The 26,889-nt window shown below is 42.8% G+C and overlaps 2 protein-coding genes across 6 annotated transcripts in view; one reads left to right on the top strand and one right to left on the bottom strand.

Annotated features, from left to right (window-relative positions):
- The window catches only part of gabrb2b (gamma-aminobutyric acid type A receptor subunit beta2b), a 58,504-nt gene extending 46,786 nt beyond the window's left edge, over positions 1–11,718 (bottom strand). For 2 of the 3 annotated variants that reach the window (XM_028984933.1, XM_028984934.1), the window contains exon 1: positions 86–1,112. In XM_028984933.1, the coding sequence (XP_028840766.1) occupies positions 86–183 (98 nt within the window). In that variant the 5' untranslated portion in view covers positions 184–1,112. Of the gene's footprint in view, positions 1–85; positions 1,113–11,392 lie in introns of those variants that run through there. The other variant, XM_028984932.1, reaches the window with a different exon arrangement.
- Positions 11,049–26,399, top strand: gabra6b (gamma-aminobutyric acid type A receptor subunit alpha6b). 3 transcript variants are annotated; one of them, XM_028984936.1, is made up of 10 exons: positions 11,049–11,410; positions 11,516–11,631; positions 12,176–12,243; positions 12,807–13,092; positions 13,177–13,259; positions 13,348–13,491; positions 13,728–13,880; positions 18,087–18,361; positions 19,620–19,876; positions 24,389–26,399. In XM_028984936.1, exons 4-10 carry the CDS (start codon positions 12,881–12,883, stop codon positions 24,399–24,401), a joined length of 1,137 nt encoding a protein of 378 aa, XP_028840769.1. In that variant the 5' UTR covers positions 11,049–11,410; positions 11,516–11,631; positions 12,176–12,243; positions 12,807–12,880; the 3' UTR covers positions 24,402–26,399. The 3 variants fall into 3 exon arrangements, with proteins under 3 accessions (XP_028840769.1, XP_028840768.1, XP_028840770.1); XM_028984935.1 differs by having other exon boundaries at positions 11,245–11,410; positions 12,872–13,092; XM_028984937.1 differs by lacking the exons at positions 11,049–11,410; positions 11,516–11,631 and having other exon boundaries at positions 11,729–12,243; positions 12,846–13,092.
- The last annotated feature ends 490 nt before the right edge of the window (positions 26,400–26,889 follow it).

Here is a 26,889-nt window from a genome sequence, read left to right as displayed (position 1 = left end):
CGTCGCTGCGAGGACAGTTGCGGAGCAGTGACCGCGGACAGTGAGCGACAAAAGTAAAGCATGCCGCACCAATCGGCGCACTTACCTTTGCGCGCACACCACGGCCACGATCAACGGCAGCGTCCAGACCCCCCGGCAGCACCTCTCCCTGATTCCGAAGGTCGTCATATCGTGTCGCGTCATACGGTTTTTGATGTGATTTCTGTGAAGACTGGCGAGATCCAATTTATTACGGCCAGCGCGGTAGTTGCGGCGCGGGGCGCATGCGCAGTCTCCAGCGCAACATCAAGGAGCAGCCGCGCCGATGCTGGTGGCGGCAGAGCGGGTTCCCCGGCACGGGATTTAAAGGGGAAAGCGAGGTCTCCTGCAGCATTTCTGCAGCATTTCTGCAAAAGGCTGGAATAGCTTGTGAATTAATACTTAACAACTTAGTAATTTTCCCACGCTCGGTCCTTTGGGCGTTTCGTGTGGAGAAACGAGGCGTCCGCGGAGCTCTGCTAAATAAACCCGATAGAACAGGCGATACCACGAAAACCACAGCAGAGGGGAATCGGTTGTAAAACTTTACAGGCGGTAACTCCGTCTTTGCGCGCGTGCGTGCGTGCGTGCGTGCGCGCGTGTAGGGCACCGCGTGGGCCGCGCGCGCGGGTGGGGCGTCCGGTTACCGTTTCTCACCCGCCGTACCAACCAGCGAACGTTGCCGAACAAGAGCGCTCTCTCGATGCCTTCATGTGCGGGATTGTGTCATTCAGAAGGAGTTTTGGATTCGTGTGACACAAAGCTCTTCAGCAAGTGATTCGTGATCAGAACTTTCATAAAGTTTGATGGTAACCTCAGCTTTAAAATGATCTTGGAAATTTTACTTGGTGAGATTGTGTGAGCCAGCGGGTTATTTGATTATTTAATCATGTAAAACACACTGAAAAGTATCAAAATTTACTTTAGCAAAGAAATGGTTTTAATTTTGTGGGAAGGAGAATCTGTGCAGATGAAAAAAGTGAAAGTGAAAGTGAAGTGATTGTCATTGTGAAACACTGCAGCACAGCACTGAGCAAAGCACCGTCCCCACATACTGCCCCCCCAGGGGGGGGCGCCTGTCATGGCTGCCCACTGCTCACTCAGGATGATGGGTTAAATGCAGAGGACAAATTTCACTGTGTGCACCATGTGCTGTGCTGCTGTGTATCACAAGTGACAATCAATTCACTTTAAATATGATTGGATCATAAGTCAGCTCATAATTAGGGATGTATAACAGCACATTACAGCTCAACATAGGTTACAATTCCTGCATGATGTGTGAATGAAGATGGGGGTGTTGAACTTTCAATTTTTAATCTGAAACAATCATAGCCCTGCACTAAGTTCATGCTTGGTTTAGGAATGTTACATAATAAAGATGGATGTCTGGACATGATTCACACAGGACAAATGCAACGCATGAATGTATCACATGTATTCTGAAAGTGAAGTGAAAGTGATTGTCATTGTGAAACACTGCAAGTGTGTGTCCTCGTCTTTTAACACATCACCTTGGCGAGCAGTGGGCAGCCATGAACGGTGTGTGGAGGCGGTACTTTGCTCAGTAGCACCACGGCGATTTGGGTATCCTTACCCGCTAGGCCACCACTGAGGTAACTGTTCAAGGTAAGGTAAGGTAAAGTCAAGTTTCTTTCCACCTTTGGTAATTCTGCTAATCCATAGTTCTATTACAACCTGTAAATATTGCCTAGATGTTCATTACAAAAGTTCATTCATTTTCATTTCCTAATGAAAAAATAAATGAGTAAATAAACGAGGTCTCAGATTCTGTGCGTAAACAAGACTTTCACATCTTCACACATCTTGCATCACTGGTACTTGAGAACTGTCAGCTGTGTTTACAGTAAGATATGCACATTAATTATTGATTAAATGCTGCTTTGGGCATGGTTTGTTTTTCAAAAGGACCGTTGTAGGTGCGATGTGAAGTTACTGATCCATGCATGGCTTTAAAGCTCCGTTGTTCTTTATCCGCTTTCCCAAAAATATTGCTAGGGTTTAGAATACAGGTTTAGAGTAATTACTATAAATGAATGAAATATGTATATTTGCATTGAATTTGAATAGTTGCTTCCAAAGGGAACAATTACTGCAAATAATACTAAATAATTGTCCAAGTATACAGACTCTACACAATGGTTTTGATTTAGTTTTGTAATATCAATATTTTTTTTTTTCATTTTAACCACGTCATTTACTAGAGCTGGTTAATAATAACTTGAGCTGTTTTGTGACAGAAGCATAAATAAGCAATTACATATATGCTTTCATGTTTTTTAATGCAATGACTTTCATGCCACGGGGTAAAAAGGAGGAGACACAAATTCTCAATAGACAGAATTATATTTTTATAAAGGAACTGAAAAACAGAATAATGGCCACAAACAGAAAACAAAAACCTGTAGCACAGAGTCGCCACAAACATAAGCATTTACAATGCAAGACTGTAGGCATGCTGAAAAACCCAATAATCACCTGAACAGGTGCCAGTTGGCATCACAGAACCCCCCCTCTATGGGCACAACACCGAGGCGCCCACGAAGAGTTGTTGGAGGCGGACCTGGAATGTCAAGGATCTTCCCTCGCCATCAGGAGGACAGTTGGACCCGGACACTCGGATGACTTCCCTCTTCCCTGCAGACAGGGAGGTGGGCCTGGACACTCACCAGGCCTGTCCATGCTCAGTCAGTCCAGAGATTCAGGGACCCCTGTCTTGGCTCAGTCCATCAGGAGGTGAGATTTGGACAGTGCCCACCCAGTCCTCCCGAACAGCAGGACATGCTCCAGCCCCCTCTCTCTTCCGGTCACATGATTCCATCCATGTGACTGGGAGCAACACGGAGATGAGGTAACGTGACTCCCATAAATTGGCAAGATGGCCACTGCCAGCTGCTCAGATGGTAGTAACCTAGTGGGTAACACACTCATCTGTGAACCAGAAGACCCAGGTTCAAATCCCACTTACTACCATTGTGTCCCTGAGCAGACCCTTAACCCTAAGTTGCTCCAGGGGGGGACTGTAACTACTGATTGTAAGTCGCTCTGGATAAGGGCGTCTGATAAATGCTGTAAATGTAAATGTAAATGATTGGCATTCGTCATGTTCGACTTGGCTCCCTCTCCACCTCAAACCGTAAGAATTATCTTGCTCTTCTCACCTCTCAACTCTTTCCTCTCATCCTGTCCCTTCCCCAATTCAACCTGGAATGAACGACAACATCGGTGTGGTGTTGCGGCTCACACCGGCTCTCCTTCGCATATTAAACCAGAAGAAACTTGCCTGCCTCCTTGCGTCCAATCGCACCGGGGTTTCACGTTTCTTCAAACGCACACTCATGTTCTGGTCCCATGCTGGTACCGTGACTTCCACCCTCTGACGCCATTTCTTCCTCCCATTACTTTGACCACTCCCACAGGCCTCACTGGCAGAAATTTCCCCTCCATGTCAGAGGCCTTGCCATGTATTCTCCTCCAATGTCGGCTGCGTCTCTTTGAGAATTGAAAAATGGCACGATGGCCACAAGAGGAAAACAAAAAGCATCTGCATTTAAAATATAACATAACCCGTGTGTCCTGCAGGCACGCTGATAATGGGTCCTGATCACTCGAGCCTAAAGAGCAGCAGCAGTGAGTGATCTGGACCCAATAATCAGGTCAACAGCTGGCACCTGGCCATCACAATGACACGTCAGCTGCAAAGTGACATCATTTTACGGGCCGACATGTACACTATGAATAATAAAAATAATGTATTTGAATAATGCTAAGTTTATAATTACTTATTTACCCCAAAGATTTATCGAAAAATTGTATACAACCAATCACTGACACATTAAGAGACGTTTTCATTTGACTGAAATGAATAATCACTGGATGATTAATACAATGCACAATTCAAGTACACACATTCTAAACAGTATTTTTTTTTTTCTTTAAAGTCCCAGTTCCACACAAAATGAGCTGTATATTCTTGGATGGATTTCTAAAGTGAAGCCTTTTGGTTATTAGGCATTAGGCAATAAGTGAAGCTTTTCAGTTTTTAGGCATTAGGCATCTGATTTGACTGCTGAAGACACCATCTACAGGAATACGTTTTTTTAACTGCCAGTGGATATCACCAAACTATCCCTCTATTTTTTTCACCCCGAAAGTTACTACGGCTGTCATCTTGATAAGGCTGGTGTCAATATTTCATTTCACACAAAAGCAACCATCTATGGGGGACATGGGAAACATGCCTGCAACTGGATAACCACTGCACTTTTCATCCTTGCAGCAGCTATTGTGGCAGGACACAGATAAACCATTCACTCTCGCTACAATTTACACTAAATCAGAAATTGCACAGAAAATAGATGTTTACATCTGGGTAATGGTTTTGGAAAAGAACAGCAACTACCTAATGAAAATATGCAAATGTATTTGCAGTTAATAGTAAATAATTTGGGATAACTGGAAATTTTAGGATATTAAATATTTTGGATATTATTACTCCTTTTATAAAATGGTCCACAGCCTAGTACCATAAATGGGTAAGTGTGGTTTTGGTGTGGGTTGAGGTTGCATGGACACTAGAAGGAAAAATGTCATCATGCTGCATTAACATTGTCACGGCGCCGGGAACATGGCGTGCAGGACGACTTTACAAGACATGGGTTTACTACAACAACACGGTACAAAGACAACACACACCCACGTAGATGGGGGACACATTCCATGACCAGGCAGCAACAAAGCAGAAATGAGATACGTTCTAGATACAACACAGGAAATCAGAGGCAGAGGTGACCGGAGCACCTCCTGACACGTTATTTAAATTTTTTTTTTATGTAGAAATATGCAGATGTAAAATCATGTTCACTATGCTGTCATTGTTTCTGGTTCCAAGTAATTAAGCAGCATTTCTAATCAAATGTACCATTGAATATATTTAGCCTGCGTGCTTTTCTGGCCATGTGGCATTGCTGACTTTGAACTGACTTGAGTGCAGACACGTCCAACACTGTGCTGCTATTTTAACAACTGCTCTGTGGCAGTGAATATGGAGGCCATCCTGTCATGCTGCTTTTTTGCCTTCTTTCCAGTTTCTAGTCTGCAGCCATGTGCTTTCATCCAACCAGCACTAGGTAGATTTGGATGGGCCAGGCAACTTTTGCCGGTGCCAGTACCAATGGCAGAATCAACACTGAGGATCCGGATAACCATTGGAATGAGAGCATCCGCTCCGGTCCATGGCTCATTAGCCACATCCCACCGATGGAACTCCCACCTGCTATCTGTGGTCCTGTCAAGGTCATCATGACATTTCCTTTGTATACACAGGAGGATGGTCCCCTTGCCAAATTTGTCCACCTTCGGTTGGACATTTATTTCACACTCTCAAAATAAAATGGCCTGTAATGGTAATGGTTAATATAAATTAAAAATTATGAAATGGGTACAACAATGGTCCAAATTCAGCACAGCCTGAAACTCATGAGGGAGACACATTAGATTTTGCAGAACAAAGGATGAAGGACACATAAGGATTAATTGAATAATTTTTTCGTAATGGGAAAAAAGCCACCAAAGGGCAGGGCGATGTAAGAAATAAAATAAATAGTCTCCATTGTCAACTATAGGGAAGGAAATAAACCACAGATCATATATAAAGAAGAGAACATCCTCAAATCACCACAGACAGATACAAATCTAAAGTCCACTAGCGTAGGGGACCGCTAGTGCCATCAAAGTAGGTGGTCCAAATGGGCACTGTATATATGCAGACAAATAAACAGTACACTGGTGAAAATATCCAAAATCCAGCATAGATAATATAATAACTACAGAGAACAGACAAGGAACGATGGAAAATGTGACTTCAGGAGAGATGTTGGTAATTTATATTCATATAGGAGACAGTAAAATAAAACAAAATCCACAGAATCTGAAATTAAAAATGACAGCAGAGATACTTAAAACATTACAACTGCAGTCCAGAAGGTCCCATCGGCAGCCCTTTTACCAAAATGTTCCTGTGAACTGGAAAGCAGGAAATTTATGATCGTGTGAGGGAGGCAAATAAGACACTCACTATAAAACCGCTGTAACAATCCTGCTTTCATGAAACAGCTAATTTAAAAACTTGGAGAGATGTCCCTAGAAGATATGTAGGGCTGTTAGTTCAAAGTAATAGGTCCCACTGGTGGCCACTGTGCACTAAATATTGCTCTGTGGAGAAGAAAAGACTGGAAATATAGTGAAAAGCAGGTGAGTATGCCATATATCCTCTACGTTTTGTTTCAACAAGGAAAAAACTGTACTATGGCCTGTGTAGCCTGAAGTGAATCAATACAACTTGACTGAAATCTTATTTAAATAAAGCACATATGATATAAACAATCATGAGAAGATTTCAGAGGGGACAAGTTTGTGTGTGGACCAGTAACAACATTTGCTTCTGTTTTTAGGAGAAGAGGATGCTTCATATTCACTACAAATTCCCATTCCCAATACTGACTTTTTTCATAAATATGTTCATATTTATTTTCCATCCCCTGCAGTGTTGTTTATGGATAGAATCCTACATGATCGTTACAGCAATGTTTCAGAAGTTATGTAGCTCAACAAGTCATCAAGATGCTTTCCTGTTCTCGTAACACCAGTACTTTGATCACCTGTAATGCTAGATATTCATACAAAGTATAAAAGTATGAATACTGGAAAAACCTCTAACCATAACCAGCCCATGTTTAGCTACTAAATTATGTTTTATGAATGCATGTCTGCAACTACAAATCACTTTATTCTGCACATGCTCAGCTGATTTCAACAGTTGGTTATGACCAAATTTTTGTTTTGGGGGGAACTATCTCATTGCAATTGGGTCCTGGAATTTTTGCTCATGTTGAGTGTGACAATACCAAATGTATGAATTTAAAAAAAAAACATCAATTTCATAAACGTATGCAAAATATGGAGACAAACCAACTAAAATATGAAGTAGAATTAAAATACATTTCACATACTATCACATACAATTCATTGTAGATTTACATACTCATTGTTTCACCTAACAGTGACAAATATGTAAGATTCATTGTTATTCAATTGCATTTTATATGAATGGTTTTTCCATTAGGTAACTGTTTTATTAGAGAGCACGACAAACTGTTTGTACTGAACTCACTAACTGCAGCCGTGACACCTTGGGATACTCAATGTGGAAATGTGGCCAATTGGAAGTGCACTTTGCTCTGAATTTTTGAAGTGTTGCAATATCACCCAAAACAACCAAAACACCCAGTAGGCTATGTCCTAAGGCTATGTCCTATGGCAAATTACAGCCATCAATTGGGGGCTTGGAATTAAAAGGGAGCAGGTCAATATCAGAAGCTGTTGCAGGTGTGCTGGCCAATCTCATAACTGGGTAACCCTGTCAACTGCTTTGAGAAATCCCTCTTACTACCATTGTGTCTCTGAGCAAGACACTTAACCCAAAGTTGCTCCAGGGAGACTGTCCCTGTAACTACTGGTTGTAAGTCGCTCTGGATAAGGGTGTCTGATAAATGCTGTAAATGTAAATTGATGGTCCTCTTGCATGAAAATGGTCCCTTGTGTATGTGTATGCTAAACATAGACTTGGTTGTGGTGCACCTACTGTACTGTAATTCAACCTGTGTTATTGTTTTTTACATACTTTTTTACATACTCAATGTAAAAGCAGTTCTACGTTTACAGAAAGTGGACCCATAATCGGAAGGTTGTCGGCTTAAATACCAAATTGACAAGGGTGCTACTGGGGTGCCACTGAGCACAGCACCGTCCTCACACACTGCTGCCCGGGTGCCTGTCATGGCTGCCCACTGCTCACTAAGGGTGATGGGTTAAAAGCAGAGGCCACATTTCGTTGTGTTCACCGTGTGCTGTGCTGCAGTGTTTCACAATGACAATTCAATTTCAGTACACAGTACACTATTGGTTTTGGTGAACTGTCTCTGTCTCTGAACTGTCTCTTTTAGTTTTAGTCTAGTCTTTGCTTGAAGCTGTCATTTGAGTTTTTATTAGTCTTAGTCATGTCCAGACTAATTTTAGTCTAATCAAGTTTCAGTCAACTAAAAGTCTGAGCATTTTAGTTATTTAGTTGGAGAAATCCATTTCTATTTTACTCTACATTTACATTTGCAGCATTTATCAGTCCCCCCCCTGGAGCAACTTAGGGTTAAGTGTCTTGCTCAGGGACACAATGGTAGTAAGTGGGATTTGAACCTTCTGTTTCATAGGCGAGTGTGTTACACACTAGGCTACTACCACCCAGTCTACTTTTAGTCAGTGACATTTGTATTTTAGTCTCTTTTCTTTAGTAATGCAATTCTATTTACCCAGTTTAGCAACATTTTCGTCTTGTCAAGCCCAGTTCATAATTAAAACAAGTTTATCTTATTATTATATCATTGTTACCTTATAGACTCAAGAATATTCTACATCCATTCCAAACCTCTGAATCTATAGAAGGTGCATCCAAAAATATTGTTTTCTTTTTCTGCAAAACCATCACAACTATCCAGAAATCGAGGTAATGCTCTGTCTGTGTATTTCAAAAGTGATGTCATTTGTGCAACCAAATGGGAGACACAGGAAATAGAAATATTGCATAAAAATAAAAATGCACTTAAATGACAGGAAGTGACGTCTCATCTCCTTTTCGTCAATGAACATAAAGAGACATTTTTGTGTAGTTTCTATTTTGTGAAACATATTTTGTCTCATTTTTATTCGTCAGCAATATGACGTTTGTTGTTGTTGTTATCGTCACATGGCCATGGCCTAACTGCTAAAGGAACTGTCAGTTACTACTCCCATTGAGTGAGTAATGATGGATTTCTGTTGAAAGTCACTATGTGAGACATGATGGGAAACATCTCAGTTTTTATTCTCACAATAGCTTCTATATAGCAAACCATGAGAGCTCACCAAGTCCCCTTTCCATTGAGAAAGCTTGGCTGTCTTCTCTGATCAATCTGACCTTCTTGTTCCTTCTTTGGCTGATCCCATTAGGCTGGCTGGATGCTAAACATAGTTCATGACAATGAATGATGTCTTTTCATTTTCTGTGTATTTTATCATTTGTAAAAGAGAACTTGTGGTTCAAGACTAGTGTTTCATTTTACCTCTACTCATCCTTTTCTAGCCATGTACCCTGCATGAGTGAACCAATTCACATCATCTAGATGACAGTCAAGGAAGCCAGCAGGAGCTGCTATTGTCATATCCCAGTGTACCACCCCAGCAAACATAATAGCTTGAATCATTTGCTTTTATAGAACAGTGAGCTAAATAATGACACAGACACTTCTCAAATTACATGTTTGGTTCACAGTGACATTTAAGACATGTTAATGACCCTGTCACTTCACCCTCTATAACCAAATGCCAAATCAGCAAAGCAAAAATCGTTTAATACCAGTACCACTAATGCAATGTTTTTGAATAAACAATCTGAATAAAGGCGATGGTTGGAAAATGTCTCAGCCCTTGAGATTTATTCACAGAAAACACCAGATTTGCTCTTCTTTACTGAAAAGGGCATGTTTATTCTCTTCTGAAAAGTTATGTTATTATTCGTTCATGCATTCCTGTTACTCTGATTCCATCAAGTGACTTCAGTCAGCTATATTTTCTGCAAAAATAAGAATAAAATGTCATTTATACTGCCTTTTTGGTACAAATACACTGCAGGTTTGAGTTGCACACTGCCCACATTATGATTTGCCATGTTCTATGTTTTGTTCTAAGCATGCATGTTTGATCATCTTTGAGCAGAGGATTCAGAAGGAAGCACAGTTTTTCACATTTTTCACTCTGTCTGCATGAATAATCTCTCTTCCTTTCTCTCAGCAATATAATTCACCCTTTCACCGAAGGGCACTAACCCATCAGCCTGTTTTGCTGCCAAATACCTTAAAGCTCTAACAGGATCTGGTCGTAAAATGGCAGGATTGATTTAAGCCCTGGCTCTCCGCTACAAGTTGAACCGGGGCTGGTGAATGGACCTTTCGGGGCGTGATGGACGCTGAGTGTCATGCATTATGAAATCCAACCATCAAAGCGAGCCCAGTGGCTCATTCCTTAAACCTCGCTGTTGCAGCGCAGGATTAGGGCAAAAGGGCAGAGCCCCTTCGATAGTGCCATTATATGATCTGCCGAGCAGATCCGCAGCAAACAGATGCAAAGCTCTCTCGGCCACAGCGAGGACTGGGTTTAGACATGTCACCATTTAATGCCAAATTGTCCCTGCTATGATTAGAATAATGTTAAAGGCTAATGCTGCCAGCACAGCTGTTGTGTTTATTGTCATGAACGTGATATTTATGATGTGCAAATAAAGAACTATTACATATGATTTTTTTTTTCAACACATGGTCACATGTAGTGTTGCATTTAAGCAATTTTTTATCACGTCATAACAATTTAAGTGCATAAATGCGTAAGCCTCTGATGCAATAGCACTGATGTAAACAGGAATGGGATACAAGAAGAATCCAACGGGGTGCCTTCAGCATATACCTCAATGATCAATCTTCAGTGTGTCTAACAACAGAAGAACACAAGTTTCTTGGGAAAGTCCTTGTGACAGTAAAAGGCACCTTTTCTGTGTTCCACTCCTACTCTTGGATATTCAGATCTTGTTTTCTCATTCTAGTTAGGAAGACAACTTAAATGGAGAAACGAAAATCACATTTTTGAAGAGCTTTGCCTTTTTTCTCTTTCATTTATATGTTTACAGCAAAACTGTTTCATACCGAAAGAGAAATAACTAAATCCTTATTTATAAGGACCCCATATATTGAGACAGGGTGCATGCAGGACCCCATATATTGAGACAGGGTGCATGCAGGGTATTCAGAAAAAAAAGGGGGCCTTTTTCAACTTTATTGCGAGCCAACATGTGCGGAATGCTCCCTCACAGCGAAATTGAAACCACCTCGGGTGTAATCTCCAGCAGTGGGACATTTGATCCTCTTCCAAATCTCCCAACGGGTCCCCCACCCTGCTCGAAACCATCAGTGGATCTCTCGCGTCCAACCTCACACGACGCCTCGTCCGATCGTGCGCCGGTGAACTTTTTACCCGTCTTTTCTGCTCGTCCCGCCGCTGCGCATCGCGCGTCGGTGATTCGCACATTTGCTCTCCCCACCTCTCGGCGCGCTCCGCCACCGGACCGCCACCGGACCGCCACCGGACCGCCACCGGACCGCCACCGCACTGGCGGAGCGCGTCAGCGAGCGCGGCGCAAACGCTGTTACGCGCCCGGCGATGGAACACCGGAGTGCGAGTTGATCCCGAGCAGAAGCATGGCCGCGCTCCTCACCTGCTTCATCCTGTCCTGGTGAGCCCGACACGGTCCCTTCGCTCTTTATGGTTGTTGGGTTGTTTGTTTGTTTATTTGACAACTTCACTTATTTCGTTTCTTTTATTTCATTGCTTTTGGCAGCGTTGGAATCGCCCGGGCGCATCAGTCCGGCGCGAACATCTATTTGGACAACATTACGCGCATTTTGGACAGATTATTGGACGGCTACGACAACAGGCTGCGACCCGGATTCGGAGGTACTTCCCGCCTGTAACAGGTGTCGGGTGGAATAATCACGCAACAGGCGCGTGGTTTATGAATAATTCACTTTTTCTTTTTTATCAGGCTGGGTTTTTTTTTTTGGGGGGGTGGATGGATGGGGGCTCAGTTGGACTTTGTTGGTCGGCGTGTGGTGCCTTGTGGAAGAGAGAATGAAAGTGTGTGTGTGTGTGTGTGTGTGTGTGTGTGTGCGTGCGTGCGAGGGAGCTATTGCTTTAATTAATTCGACTGTCGGTTATTTCTGCCTAGTGCGAAGTGCGTTACATTTCCAAAGCAATTCATTTGGGCATTGACCATTTAGTCTGGAGCTTGGACCAGGCCAGACAAGGCGGATGGTGAAATGACCCTAATGGCTTTTGGGAAGATCTGCAGAGCGCTCTGCACAGGCTTCTTATTAACTCTGTGCATGGACTGAAACTTGGTGGGAAGGGGGCTTATTTGTGTTTTTCATGAACACTTTATTGCAGAATGACTTTTGGTGTGTGAACTAGTTAACAATACTTGCTGCGAAACCTTTTTTAGGTCCTGTTACCGAGGTCAAAACGGACATCTTTGTCACCAGTTTTGGTCCAGTGTCAGATGTGGAAATGGTACGTGGACAAACCTAATGCCCTAGCACTTCATCTCCATCTACGCTATGCATTCCCTTTTTTTTTCCCCATCAAGCAGTCCCAATTGCCAGGAACCCAGAGACCTAGCATGCCTGCAGTCTCAAATCATGCTTGTACAAGCTTCATGGCTTCATTATTCTGGCATTTGTGCAGGATGTCATTAGAGGAGCTTAGAAATTTTAATCTGGTTGACAGTCTCTGTCAGTGAGGGCCCAAGCCGAGCGCTTTATTTCCCTCGCGCTCCATACACATCTTACGCAGCATCCCAGCTACCTCTGACACCATGTGATGTGCCGTAACAATTCCGCGGCGGAATGAGTAAAGTGTGTGTCCGGAGCTGTTATAGCAGCCATGTCAAGTGAAAGCAATCTGGATGTTAATCTGTCACACAGATAGTTGTAGATGTTCGAGCTTATTCCCCTAATCTCAAGTGCATTTAAGCCTCATAATGCTGAGTGAAGCGCAGTTTCATCTGGACCGCGCCACAAAGTCGGAAAAAAAAAGGCACGGAACAATAATCTTTATTTTTTTTTTTACGTAAGACAAAAGAAGCGCTGCATGTGCTTCTTCATCTGAAGTAGCACGTTTAACGTGTTTTCGGACACAGGAGTACACCATGGATGTGTTTTTCCGGCAAACGTGGATCGACGACCGGCTGAAATTCGACGGCCCTATTGAGATCCTTCGCCTCAACAACCTCATGGTCAGCAAGATCTGGACGCCGGACACGTTCTTCCGGAATGGCAAGAGGTCCATCTCTCACAACATGACTACTCCCAACAAGCTGTTTCGCATCATGCAGAACGGAACCATTCTCTACACCATGAGGTAACGGCGGCCCGTGCCGCAGCGCGCCTTTTAGCTTTAGCCAACGTGGCACGAGCCCACAGACCGAGCGCTTCTGCTTTCCAGATTAACGATCAACGCGGAGTGCCCGATGAGACTGATAAACTTTCCCATGGACGGCCACTCGTGTCCACTCAAATTTGGCAGCTGTAAGTATTACACGTGCACACGTGCGTTTCAGGATGGTACCGAAGCCTTTTTATCCAGAATTTTTTATTTTTTTTGTTCTAAAAACAGACGCATATCCTATCAGCGAGATCGTGTACACGTGGAAAAAAGGGCCGCAGTTTTCGGTCGAGGTGCCCCAAGAGTCGTCAAGCCTGCTCCAGTACGACCTCATTGGACAGACCGTTTCCAGCGAGAGGTTAAAGTCAAACACAGGTGAATAAAACCAAAAAGAATACGAATTATTCTTCATCTAAACCCGACCAAATCACTGGTTTTATATAAGCCGGCTCTTGCGTCTAACATGTGGCTAGCATGCCAGTGCTGTGTAGGTGTACTCCATTTGTCAGGTGGTTACATAAATCGGTGCTTAGCCCCTTTCAAATGCTGATTCTGTGAAGTTGCCCGAGGATTTATTTAGCTCCATTTTCTGACTGACTTATTTTCGTCAGGTGAATACGTCGTGATGACGGTCCACTTCCATCTGCAGAGGAAGATGGGCTTCTTCCTGATCCAGACCTACATTCCATGCATCATGACCGTCATCCTAGCCCAGGTCTCCTTTTGGATCAATAAAGAGTCCGTTCCTGCCAGGACTGTTTTTGGTAGGCCTTCCGTGGGATCTTCTCATCCATTGTGTTGTCACGTCACGTCTGTCACGCTTAAACGATGTGAGGTTATCTAACTGGTTCAGGCTGCCTTTTTATTTTAAGAACCAACCTCCCTTTTGGTGCCTAATATAGGTCTGGTTAGGGTCTCTTGAATGCATGTATGCATTTATTTATTTATTTTACATGCATCTCTGCAGACGCTGCATGGTTGGGGAATGTGCTGAGGCAGTTTCCAGGCAGGTTAGATGTGGGGGCTAGATTGGTGAAAGTCTTCTGATTTCCTGCTGAGTTTTGGAGAGGGAGAGTGGACTTTACGCAACTTCACATAATGATAAAATCCGTGGCTGCATTTGAGGGCGTTCAGGTCCGGGCTGCTCACATTACATCAGTCCACCCTACACTTGCCTTTAGGGGTGCTGCTAGCACAACGTGGCTGAAATTCAGAGCTGTTTGTTTTGAAACATGGTCTGCATTTAGAGACCCGTATTCATAATTCAAGGTGCACGTCTACTTCTGGCCAAAAATCCAGTGTGGATTTGAAAAGATATGGCCATAAATATGTTGTACTGCGTGATGATTTCCTGTCAACCTCACAAAACAAAAAAGAAAGAACAATCGGCCCCTCAGACTTCTGGTTTGTTCGTTCCAGAGAGAGACACAAATTAGAGTTTTCTCACCACACCTAATGTTCATCTGAACTGCAAAGAGCTGGGAGGCTGGGAACAGACATCCTCCTCCATTGTTGTGCCGTGTGCAATGTCCATGTCCTCTTAAAAGCCTAAGTTTCCCTGAGCACTCGGACACTTAATTGACTGTATTTCATTTGCGTCCTGCTTTTTCCCTGTAAAAGCATGGCGATGCCTGAAGGCCTTGTTCCTTTTTCTTTTACACATTCATTTGTCTCTCTCTTTCTCTGTTTTGGTTACAGTTTCTTTCACTGCAGTTTGTAGCAATCTGTCCATCTGCTTATCTAGTTATTTCATGTGGTCCTTAGGTTTACAGGCATTTCTAACATGCAACATATCTCCCTGTATATATATATATATATACACACACACACACACACACACACACACACACACACACACACAAATGCACTCACAAACTCTATCAGTCATAATTTTGGACGCATTTGATCTGTGGTGGTTATGAATACTGAGATTGTGGCTATTTTGAAAAGTCCAATGCAAGGAACATATTTAGAATTTTTGATAGCTGGATGTTTGATGAGCCTGTTCTGAGACAGCGTGTTACCCTCTTTTGAACCAGTACATTTATGGCATTTATCAGACACAATCAGTAGTTACATGGACAGTCACACTGGAGCAACTTAAGTGTCTTGCTCGGGAACACAATGGTAGTAAGTGGGATGTGAACTGGTGGCATTGTGGTGAGTGTGTTAGTACCACCTTCAGTGTGCTAGTACCACCTTCATGAGTGCTATGTTCACTGTTGTAGTCATTAAAAGGCACTTTATGTGCATGATAAGAAAATGTAAGAAAGCATAAACTTTCAGAGGTTAAACCTTCACGGTGTGAAAAAGTGGAATTAATTTAATATCAGAACAAACCAGTTTAGATTTTCTTTTCAACCCAATCATTTCAGCGTAATTTTAAATACGTTGACATTTGGCGGAATAGTGTTCCATAGCATGGACATCTGTTTAGGCACTATTACATAATCATCATTATCAAGTGGTTTTATTACAACCTAAATCCATTTAAAATTTGTTTTCACTACTGACCCAGCTTTCCCTTTTCATCGCTCTGAAATCCATGAGAACACATTTCTGAGAATACCACCAAATGAATACAGCATGAGAGAAACAGTGGGTGTTGCACAGTGTACAGCACACAGTGCTGAACGTACATGTGTTCTTCAAAATATTTCTAGTGAGCACATACTACAGATACCTCTAAAAAACCACCAAAAGCACAAATATTTTAATAAGGACAGTAATATTTTTACCCCACCTCAATAAATAAAGATGGGGATATATTGTGCCAGCCTGACAGTATAGTGTCTGTACTATGCAAATACACCTCAGGTTGCCAGGTGGGATTACAATGTTAACGCAACCAACTCAGACATCATCTGGTTAGATCATCAATATTGTGATTGCACAGTCTTCTTATAGTGGGGTGGTAGTATCCTAGTGGTAATATTATGAAAGTGAAGTGATTGTCACACGTGATACACAGCACACAGTGCACACAGTGAAATTTGTTCTCTGCATTTAACCCATCACCCGCTCAGTGGCACCTCAGTGGTACCTTGGCAGATCGGGATTCGAACCAGCAACCTTCTGATTACGAGGCCGCTTTCTTAACCACTAGGCCACCACTGGTTCAAATCCCACTTACTTCCATTGTGTCCCTGACACTTAACCCCAAGTTGCTCCAGGGGGACTGTCCCTGTAACTACTGATTGTAAGTCGCTCTGGATAAGGTCGTCTGATAAATGCTGTAAATGTAATAGTCATTTAAACTTAGTTATCATTTCTAAACTTTGTAGTTATGCCTGGGCAATATATTCACAAAATATTAATAAGAATTAGTGCTGCACGATTTGGGGAAAAAGACATATTGCGATTATTGAGATCGATATTGCGATATGCGATTGCGATATGATAAACATACAAACTACTTATAACCTGAAATGCCCAGTGCTTACAAAATACAATATTCTACAAAATTAAATAAATCACAAAAAACTCTTTTACATTACTGTCGAACGACAAACCCTGGTAAGGCTAAACAACTGTTTTGATTATATTTGGCCATTATAAAATCCCGTATTATAGTTCTTACGTTTAACCAAAACGTTGTTTGGAGGCTGACTTGAACACAGGGATGCATAGCTTTGCTAGCTTAGCTAAGGTTAAGATTTGTAAACTGAGGTGAATTTCTTTAGGAAACCTTCAAAGTTTGAGAAAAGTTAACTAAACAGCTAAGAACAGTCTAAATAGTTAATGCCTACGTTTAGCCAAAACGTTGTTTGGAGGCTGACTTGATTTTTATGCACTTCTCTCCATAGACATGTATATGCTTCACGCCACAGCAGAGCCTCTCGCAATACGACGGCGACGTTGACGTACGATGCAGCGCGTCATGCGGCGTCTAACCATATGTCTCCGAATCGAAAGTCATGTGACCAAATACGTCACATCCGACTGAAGTGAGACTCGCAAACTTTGAGAGAATGAGAGAATGGATCGGATATGTTGCCGATCCAATCCATGTACTAATCATTTAAATCGCAGCTTTTTGCGTTCATGTAATCGCACAGACTGACATCGTGTGTACGATTACGATTAGATTAATCGTGCAGCACTAATAAGAATTAATGACGCAGGAACAGGATTTTTTGCTTAAATAAAAGTTAGAATTGCTTTATTGTTACCCATGTAAGAACTTTATCGTAAGAACAGTTATTCATGTTTAAATGATATGACCATCACAGTCACTTGTGATAATCAAATGATCACAGTCCAAGCTGAAAAATGAGAATTTTAGAGTATCATGAAAATTCTCTGAATATGTAATGTATATGGTATATAAAAATAGCCCTTTTCAAAGGATTCATCATATCTTGTACTATAAAATGGCAAAGCTGATTCCCACTTTTTATCATGAAGTCTTTTTTTTTTTTTTGGTAACTCTATATATGTGCAAATTAAATAGCCTATTCAGTGGCACTGATGCGAACCACTGGGCCATCGGATGTCTCAAAGCTTCATTATTGTTTGAACGGCCTTTACTCCTTCCTCTGATGCCCTCTCCCTGGCTCCAATTCAAGATGGGCTGAAGCCCCAGAAGGCACTGTCAGACCATTATTACAACCACACAGTTACACAGTGAACTCGACTTACTAAAAACTGATAAATATCTTGGGACAAAAATATGTTTACATTACAGTTCAAATACGTTTTTATATATTATGAATGTATAAAAATCCAAAGTATTTTGAATGCATAATTTTGGTAAGCAGAATACTTTTATGGCACCAAACTCAGTATTCAGCCATCATTAAATGTAGTCCACCGAACTCTATTTAGACATTATTTGTGTGCTCTTTTGCTCTTACAAACAATTACAATATTGTTCCTTAACTTTTTTTATGTAGTTATAAAAATGTTAGAATTCTTTGGCCAAGGGGATTCGTTACTGGTGTTCATAGTGAGTGTCTCTTTTTTCCCAGGCATCACCACGGTCCTGACCATGACCACGCTAAGTATCAGTGCTCGGCACTCCCTGCCCAAAGTCTCGTACGCCACTGCCATGGACTGGTTCATCGCTGTCTGCTTCGCCTTCGTCTTCTCAGCCCTCATCGAGTTTGCAGCCGTGAACTACTTCTCCACGCTGCAGGCCAACCGGGAGCTCCAGAAGGCCGCAGCTCTCAGGGCGGCCGCGCAGGAGGCGGCAGTGGCGGCGGCGGCAGTGGCGGCCGTGGGTTCTGATGGGAAGGTCATTTCGGTAAATCCCGCCCCTCCTCCTAGCTCCCTCCCTCCCTTTTCAAACGCTGTCTCCTCCGTGCTATCGCTGCGTGCTAACACGCGTACTAGATGAGACGAGACAGCCAGTGGTTTCCCCACGGACTCTCTGCTTGGGCAGATTACGTAAGGGAATAGATTAAGAGGCCATCTCAGCGAATCAACACGCGCTCACAAGGAGCTTTCGCGCCAGAGGGAGAATCAAGCCAATGGCTGTTGCCTCTGCGCGCCAGCAAGAGTGATTATAACAGAGGGTCTAGGTGAAGAATGACTCTCCGAAAGAAATAATGAACGGAGGGGGACAAACGTCTATTATGAAATGCAATGGCCTCTCTTTGTGTGCCGGCGTTGTATGACGCTCGCCGTGCGCCAGTGGCTGGAAATAAATCTGCAGCGGTGCCTTTCTGAGGCGTCGAAGCTGCTTTACGCACAAACGTGCGTCAATAAGCCTCTGCTCTCTTTGACCTGTTAGAATCAGATTAGGTAAGAAAAAAAAAAAACACTTGCCAACGGTTCAACAAAGGCTTATATCTGCAAAGCCTGTTGACCTCCAGGTGAAACCACTTTCCCATTCTGCTCAAATAAATAAATAAATGCATTTAATAGATAATAATCATGAAAAAAATATCGAAGGAGTAGCTGGGTTCTGAAAAGTGGTATGCGGAGTGTGTCTCTGCCCGTTCTGGGATGGTGCCCAAGTGAAGCGGTGCCCGGTGTCGATTCAAAAATAGCTCCGGTACTGAGGCAGAGAGGGTGCCACATGCTCCCTACGTGATTTCACACCACGGCGGGATGACACAGGACGCTGCAGCTGACACTCGCAGCTCCAACCTGCTCCTCCGATGGAAGGCGGTCAAAAACGCTGGCCTTGGCGCGCTCTCTCCCAGCACGAGATGTAAAAGCTATCGCATCGCCTTGGTCTGCCTCAAGCTACTACTTTTTTCAGGCTTTGTTATCCAGTCAATTGGTTCTGGTTAGTCAGCAGTAATTTTAATTGAATTAAGTTAATGAAGGATCATCTGCAGCTTAACCCTGAACACTTTTCTGAACAGTAAAATAAATATGATGGCTAATAATCTCAAACGCTTAGTGATATAATACCTGAAATGAAAACAGTTTTTAAAATGGACCCTTTAGAATGGACAAATCAATATATGATATAATATATATAACTCAACATGCAGTTGACTATTGATATGCATTATATAATAGTAAAATATGTAATTATTTCACATCTTCAGCCTCAGATGGACTCTGCTGGGGTCCTGAAGAAGAGAATGAACTCTACACCACACCGTGAGGGGCCACCGAGGGAGAGGTTCACCGCTCCCCAGCCCCCCGATTTCCGGCAGCAGGGCTCGGCGGTGCCGGCCAACAACGTGCTGGGAGGCACCAGCATCATCGACAAGTACTCACGAATCCTGTTCCCGCTGTCATTCGGAGCGTTCAACCTGGTCTACTGGATAGTCTATCTCACAAAAGACACCATGGAGCTGAGGTAAATGGATTACGGTGGCTGAGCCGCAATCCCTTTTAGCTCATATGGACAAGCCTTGATTTGTTAAACCAGTTAATGTCAGCCAAATCTTTCTTACTATCTATGAGTGTATGACTGGTTCATGAAGACCTCTTTGCACCCTGAAAATGTGTTGGGCAAATGGGGTCTTAAGAAAATCCAGGCTTGATGCCCATCGATTGGTCCCTGACCACTCATTTACCACTCGAGCCCGAGTAAAATGATAGAAATTATACGATGGAAGAGCACAGTGCATCTATTAAAAACATTACATTTACATTTACAGCATTTATCAGATGCCCTTATCCAGAGCGACTTACAATCAGTAGTTACAGGGACAGTCCCCCCCCTGGAGCACCTCAGGGTTAAGTGTCTTGCTCAGGGACACAATGGTAGTAAGTGGGATTTGAACCTGGGTCTTCTGGCTCTTCTGGCTTCTGGCTGGCGAGTGTGTTACCCACTAGGCTACTACCACCCACATTACATGCAGCGATAAGTGTACTGGCCCAGTGTTCCCATCGTCCCGCTGCCTTTCAGCTACACACAGCAGCAAAGAGATGATAATCAAGTTCAAGCCTTTTAAACACTGGTACGTTTCACTCTGATTTTCTTTTTATTTAATTTATCTTGTTTAAATCTCAGTTCCGTGAACCACTTTAAGCACCAACACATTTTCAGTAAGTTTCATTTCTTTTAGAATCGTGCTTGAAATAAAAAACTTTACGTTAACCAGATTGTTAGTTAATCACTTACAAGTCAATATTGCCTATATGTACAGCAATTTAAAAAGTAGAAAAAAGTGAACCTGTAAAACTGCGTTGTTAAATTTATCATTATTCTCTAATACATGTAAGGCAATACACATTCATGGACTCGTGTGCTTGCTGTTATGAGTGAATAGAAAGAACATGTTGAAATCATCAAAAATCTTAAATCAACCCTTCGCAGCCTCTCGCAGCAGCAATCATGAAGCCGCACAACTCTGATATTATCAGTGATTAGAAATCACTTTGTGTTGGTTTTGTGCGTGTTTGATGTGGCCATTGTCTACTTGCTGGAGGACACAGGCCCATTTGCCCATTTCACATACTTTCATTTGCACGATGGATCATGCAGTCCTGGTTTGCAAAAAAGGTGCAATTAAGTTGTCACAATTAAGCTAAAGAAAGAGATAAAAGGTGCCCAGTAGAGGCAAGTGCCAGCCTGGTGCGTTCAGCCAGTACGTGACGTGAAGGCTGCTGTGGCGATAATGTCCTCTCAGCTTGAAAGATCTTTCATAATGCCATTCATTAACCACCCCGGCCCATTCTACCGGCCGCTGGGAGGGGGGGAGGGGGGGAGCAGTAAAAGAGTGGCCCAGCCGGCCGCCGCGTTGCATGTTTGGCCTCGACGGTGGCACAAGATATGAATTATGCCCAAAATCCGCTGGCTAATTAATGCTGGCGCACTGCTCCGTCAGTGCCACAGACGTATTTTTAATTGGGAGGCGGCCGATGCTAGAGCTGGTTCTGACTTTTTTTTTTTTTTTGGATGGGGGAAGTAGTCTCTAAGGAATGTCAAGGGTCCACAGCATTGCCAACACACACCCACTCAGGAACACCGACACGCGCTTGTTAAGCTGCACGCTTGCCGAATGAGGACATCTCAGGACCGCAGGTTCTTTTAAATTACCTTGCGATTAGGGAACAAAGCCTTATTAGTGTTACACTTTTTTTTATTATTTAAATGTTCCTCTTAAGTGGTGTCTTCTCCTAACGGTGCCACAGCGCAGGTTTCCGGGAAGGTTCGGCCGAAGAAAAGAAACGGCCGCCGCGCAAAGATGGCATTTTAACATAAGAGCGCAGAGCATTAAGACGCCCTACGACCACATTAGCTGCGAGCTAACAGCATTGCATTGATCCGGGGGAGATGCTGCAGACTCACTGCCTGCCAGAACTGGGCTGTGGATGCAATGCGAGCAGGAGTTGAGCGCAGCTCGGCGAAATGGAAGGGGGGTTTAAATTCCTTTATTTCCTGTATTTTTTTCTATGGGGCAGATGATTGAATTAAAAAGTACTGGCGGGGTACTTAGACTTCAGACTAAGTGCAATTTAAAGAGCTTTAAACTTGTGATGCTGCTTGTCTACTAAGTTGCTAAAAGAATCCGATCTGCATTCCTTAGTACCCTTCTTAGTTTTGTGTGTTTTAGGCAAATAAAATGATTCATTTAGCTCAGTGGAAATAGGATGTCTTTTCGATCTTTTGCTGCAATGTTGAGTAACATTTGTATCATTGTGGTATATGGGACTCTCGGGAGTATGTAGTGGAGGGGTATAAATGGGTGTTCAGCCATGTTTAAAGGCGTTTGTCTGTGACACGTTTGTTGTGCAATTGAATTCCATTAACATGCCACCATTACATTATTCATGCTGGCACATGAACGCCTCCTACCACATTAGGCTATAATGACACTAGTCCCATTAATCACGGCCACATAAATCTGATTCGTTTTTTTTTTTTTTGCACCCCCATTAATTTGAGGCATGTAAATGCAATTCATTCTACAAATGGATTATAGCTTCTGACCGCTTCAACATTTTTGAGAGTTATATAGAGAGATGTAGGAGTGTGCATTTTGCATGAAGTTGTATCAGACAACATTTTTATTCTTTTCATCACTTCTCAGATGTTATTGCAGCAGTATGGACAGGGTGAATATTTATTCATCATATGTATATTTTTTTGTCAGGTTTATTAATTTTAGGAACACAGATATGTCAGTTATGACATCAAGAGGGGACTTGATGATTTCAGATCTATTAGTTGATTTGCCATATTTAACACATTGACTTCAATTGAAACCTACTATTGAAACCTACTAAACTGTAGTTTAGCTGCCATCTACACCCCAATCCCAATCATGCAGCAAACATTGACTCTACTTGGCTTTTAGTGACATTTTACCAATCAGGGCTATTCTGGACTGAAGTGAAATAAAGAAATACTTGATTTGAATGCTGAATGCTTTTGTCTAAGCTCCAAAGGCCTTCCATAGTGAAACGATATCTCCAACATCACCAAGCTGTAAACGTCCCTTCTGAATAAATATTTTTGCAGTGCAGTCCTGTTGTGTAACTTTGCTGTGATCAGATGGTCACTGTGGCTTAGAGGGACCATGTCAAGCTGCCCTGTCACAATTAATCCCAGCAGTAGTATATAGTCAGCATTGAAATGTAGATTCCTGTAGGAATTAAATTGTTTACACATGTTAAAGTTGGTTTTACTTTGATTCTAATTGGGTAAATTGGGTATGCCCAAGGGAAAACATTACTCCAGTAAAAGTAGTAGAAAAAGTCCCCCCTTTAAACTCAAAAGTACATAAGTATTTGAATCTGCTTAAGTATAACGTCCCTTCAAAATGACTCTAAAGACTCTAAAGGAACATCAGCCTTACAATCAAATTGTGGTACTAAAAATGTTTCCATTAGGCAGAACTACATGGGTGTAAATTAGGATTTGATAACAGACAAGGATAGGTTTAAGATTACTTGTAGCTCAGTCATAAGTTAAAGCAAATGAGTTTCTTTTTACTGGCCTAAATTGGCCACTTCATATTTACTGTAACAGGAACTTGTGTGTGCGATCATTTTAAGGACAGTTGCATGCCACTTACATGCAACTTGCTGTGCTCCTTTGTGATGCCCAGGTTCCTTATTATTGATGTCGAGCATGTGCGCCTCATCTCTCCTCCTCTCCTCCTCCGCCATGGATGGAAATTATTTTTATAATTTCCATCAATCTCCCCAAACGTAAATGCGTTAAAAGGCTACTCAGGGTTTCTCATCTTGCATGGAATGTGTGGACACTTGCTCACCCCTATCATTTCACACCTGGCCTGTAAATCCATTACTCAGCACTTCTAGGGTGGTTTGGGTTGCAGAGGCATCCGCACTGATCAATACGTCCCTCAATAGCGATTTTACACGCAGGGGCCAGAATAACACCAGACCCTGTCCCCGCCCACGTCCTCTCCTCCCCCCACCTCCGCCTAGACTCCAGGAGAGGAAGGCTGCCGACAGTTTGACACCGGTGCGGAGGAGGTGAGGCTGTGAAATGCCTGGCTCTCCCTCAAGCTAGGTAATGAAAGAAGAGCAGCCCTCTCGCCACCTCTCAAGACGAGCTGCGATCGGGGCCGGAGGTGGGGGTTGTTGGGGATTGATTTAAATAAGCAGGCTGGATTGTAAAGAAAAAAAAAAAAAAAAGAATAAAAAAATCGAATTCAGCCATGCTAAGCCCTCACTAGGCTGATGCAAGATCTTTCACTCCATCCTCAAGTGCTAAGCCATCTCTGGGCTAATGCAAAATACACCTCCCACTCCACCGACACACACACCAGAGCGGGCTTTATGCTAACGTCACCGGCCACCCCCTCACACACACACACACACACACACTCACTCACGGGTTATATCACCGTGTCTTCTTTTCACCCTTTTGTTTCTTTTCTTTTGCCAGGGGCAACGTATGAGAGCCTCCCCCACCCCGTCCGGAGGTCAGTCGCGGAGGTTAAATGGATGAGGGAGAAGGCCGGGCCGCTGTCGAGGCTGCACCCGTTTCCGTTTATTTCATCCGTCCCCCGCCCCGCCTCCACCCGCTCCCCGAGTGCGTCGTGAGGATGGCCCTTCACCCCACAGCTGACGCTTCAGCCGGGAGTGCTAACTCTCCAAAATGGACCGAACAGCGCTCATGTACTGTACCACACCCGACGTCCTCTGTCACCTCAGTTTAATCTGTCGTTTTTTTTTTTTTTTTAAAGTCTGTCAAGAGATGCAAGGTGCACGGTCACTTGTCTTTGGAGTGCAATCCCCGGTTCTAACTGGAGAAGCATCAGGAGGGCTCAGCAAGTGGCTGTTGATCCGTTCGTGTTGGCCTGTGGGCTGAAGCAGCGCTTGTTCTGTACAGAGCAACACACACACACACACACAGAGATACACACACTGCTGCTGGCGCCAGTGGAAGAACACACTAAGGCAGAGATTGTGCAGCACATCTGACAGGAGCTATTTCCTCCATCTCCTCTCCTTATCTTCCCCTTTTTGCTTCATCGCTTTGATTTTAGTCTTCGGAAGAGATTTTTATTTTATTTTTTTTTCCCTTCGTCATTTCTTTTTTTCCTCTGTGCGTCAATCCAGACCTCCCAAGGACTGCTTCACTGACACACACATGCGCACACTCGCATGTACTGTAGGTACACACCGACGTGTAGAAGCGTACAGTTCTCCCTCCTACGTGTTTGCCCTTCGTGGCGAAACCACCTCAGCTATAGAGGGCGGGTCTCTTTAAAAAAAAAAAAACGGATGCCTGCTATCTTATCTATTTTCCAGAAGAGAAGTGAAGTGACATATGCTTCCCCCCTTTCCTCTTTCCTAAAGACAACAGGTTAGAGAACACTAAATATTTTCTGGCACCTTCAGTCACATTACATGGATTTTTTTTTTTTTTCCAAACCCAAAAACTTGGAGTATTAAAAAGCCGACTTGTCTGGCCGAGAATTCACACACGGTTTCCTGGCAACAGGGTGCCTTGCACTGGAATAAAATAATAAAAAAAAGGTTTATGCTGTTTGTTTTTTCTAATGTTTTTTTTTTTTTTTTTTAGCATTTTTAAAATGTAATTGCATCTGTTATTATTGGACTTGAAAGGATGCTGTAATGGTCCCTAATTTGTAAGTGGTTGCTTTACATCGTATTAGGAGCCGGGGTCTTTCATCGGCAATTATGTTCTTTTCCAAATTTGAATGTGGATTTGAAAATGCTCGCACAATTTCCAATTAAATCGGAGGCAGTAAATGATTAAAAGCAGAGCGAGCGCTGCCAAATCCATCCTGATATTTATATTTTTGTATGCTTTTTATCTGTTATTTATAATCATTTGCATAATCAGACCGGTTGAGTCACACTTGGAGCAATATGCACATATTTTAAAATGTGTCCTTGTTTGCTATTATTTTCGGTTTAGTGCTTCACTTACCTCGCCTGAAGTTTTGAAAATGCTTTCATATACAGACTTTTATGAGATTTTTTGGCTTTGTCTCTTGACGTATTACGTCTCACTGCACTAGACTTGTCTGTGTAGGTTAGTTTTCATTTGTGGGTGGGGAGTTGAGTGACAGTGCCATTACTGTTAATGGCCTCAGGCTTTACAGAGGAGCAATAGAAAGTATTTGTATACCATAAAATAGAGACAATAGAAACTGGAATTTTCACATTGTTATTGCACTGCATTCCGAGGTTTGCTCCAATTCAACGCATTTTCCTTATGTCACAAGCATGAATGAAATGCTGCAAATGATTGGTTTTTTTTTTGGCCCTTGGAGGTAATTTCAGTGAACGCTGTAGCTGGCTGTATCATTTTATAACAGATCCTCCACTTTTGTCTTGTTCAGTTCCTGTAATGTATGCTTCACTCGGGTGTACAACCTCTGTATGGTAAATAAACCCTATGCGTGTGGGAGGGTGTGTGTTTGTTTCCTGGTGTGAACTAATTGTCTTCCATGACTGTGGCTAATGTTTAACTTCATGTAGTAATTCACGCCGATGCCCGCTTGAGAAGGTAATTAGCTCATGTCCACTCACTCCATTTTTTGTTTCTGTTGGATGGTAGGATTGGCCTATTGCTTGTTTTGCACGGTGGAAGCCACAAGTCAAATTACAGCCGTGCAGGATTACTGAATAAAGAGGGAGCGCTGTAGCTTCTTGTTCTTTATTTCTTTTGTCTACCAACGAAGGAAACTGCACATCTTTTACCAGAAGTGTTAAAGCTTCCCACCCAAAACTTCACAATTATACATTGTAGCTGAAGAAAAAAAAATAGTCACAGAAAATAACACATCCTTGGGTGAGTGTGGGTGTTAATATCCCACACAATGGTTATACAAGGATGGATTTTACTGCCTTACTCATGATAATTTTCAATAACTGCACACAATGTTCTTTCCCAAACGTTCTAGTTTGATG

The sequence above is a fragment of the Denticeps clupeoides genome, chromosome 6, assembly GCF_900700375.1.
Source record: "Denticeps clupeoides chromosome 6, fDenClu1.1, whole genome shotgun sequence".
Taxonomy (NCBI): Eukaryota; Metazoa; Chordata; class Actinopteri; order Clupeiformes; family Denticipitidae; genus Denticeps; species Denticeps clupeoides.
This window is presented reverse-complemented; position numbering and strand designations above follow the sequence as displayed.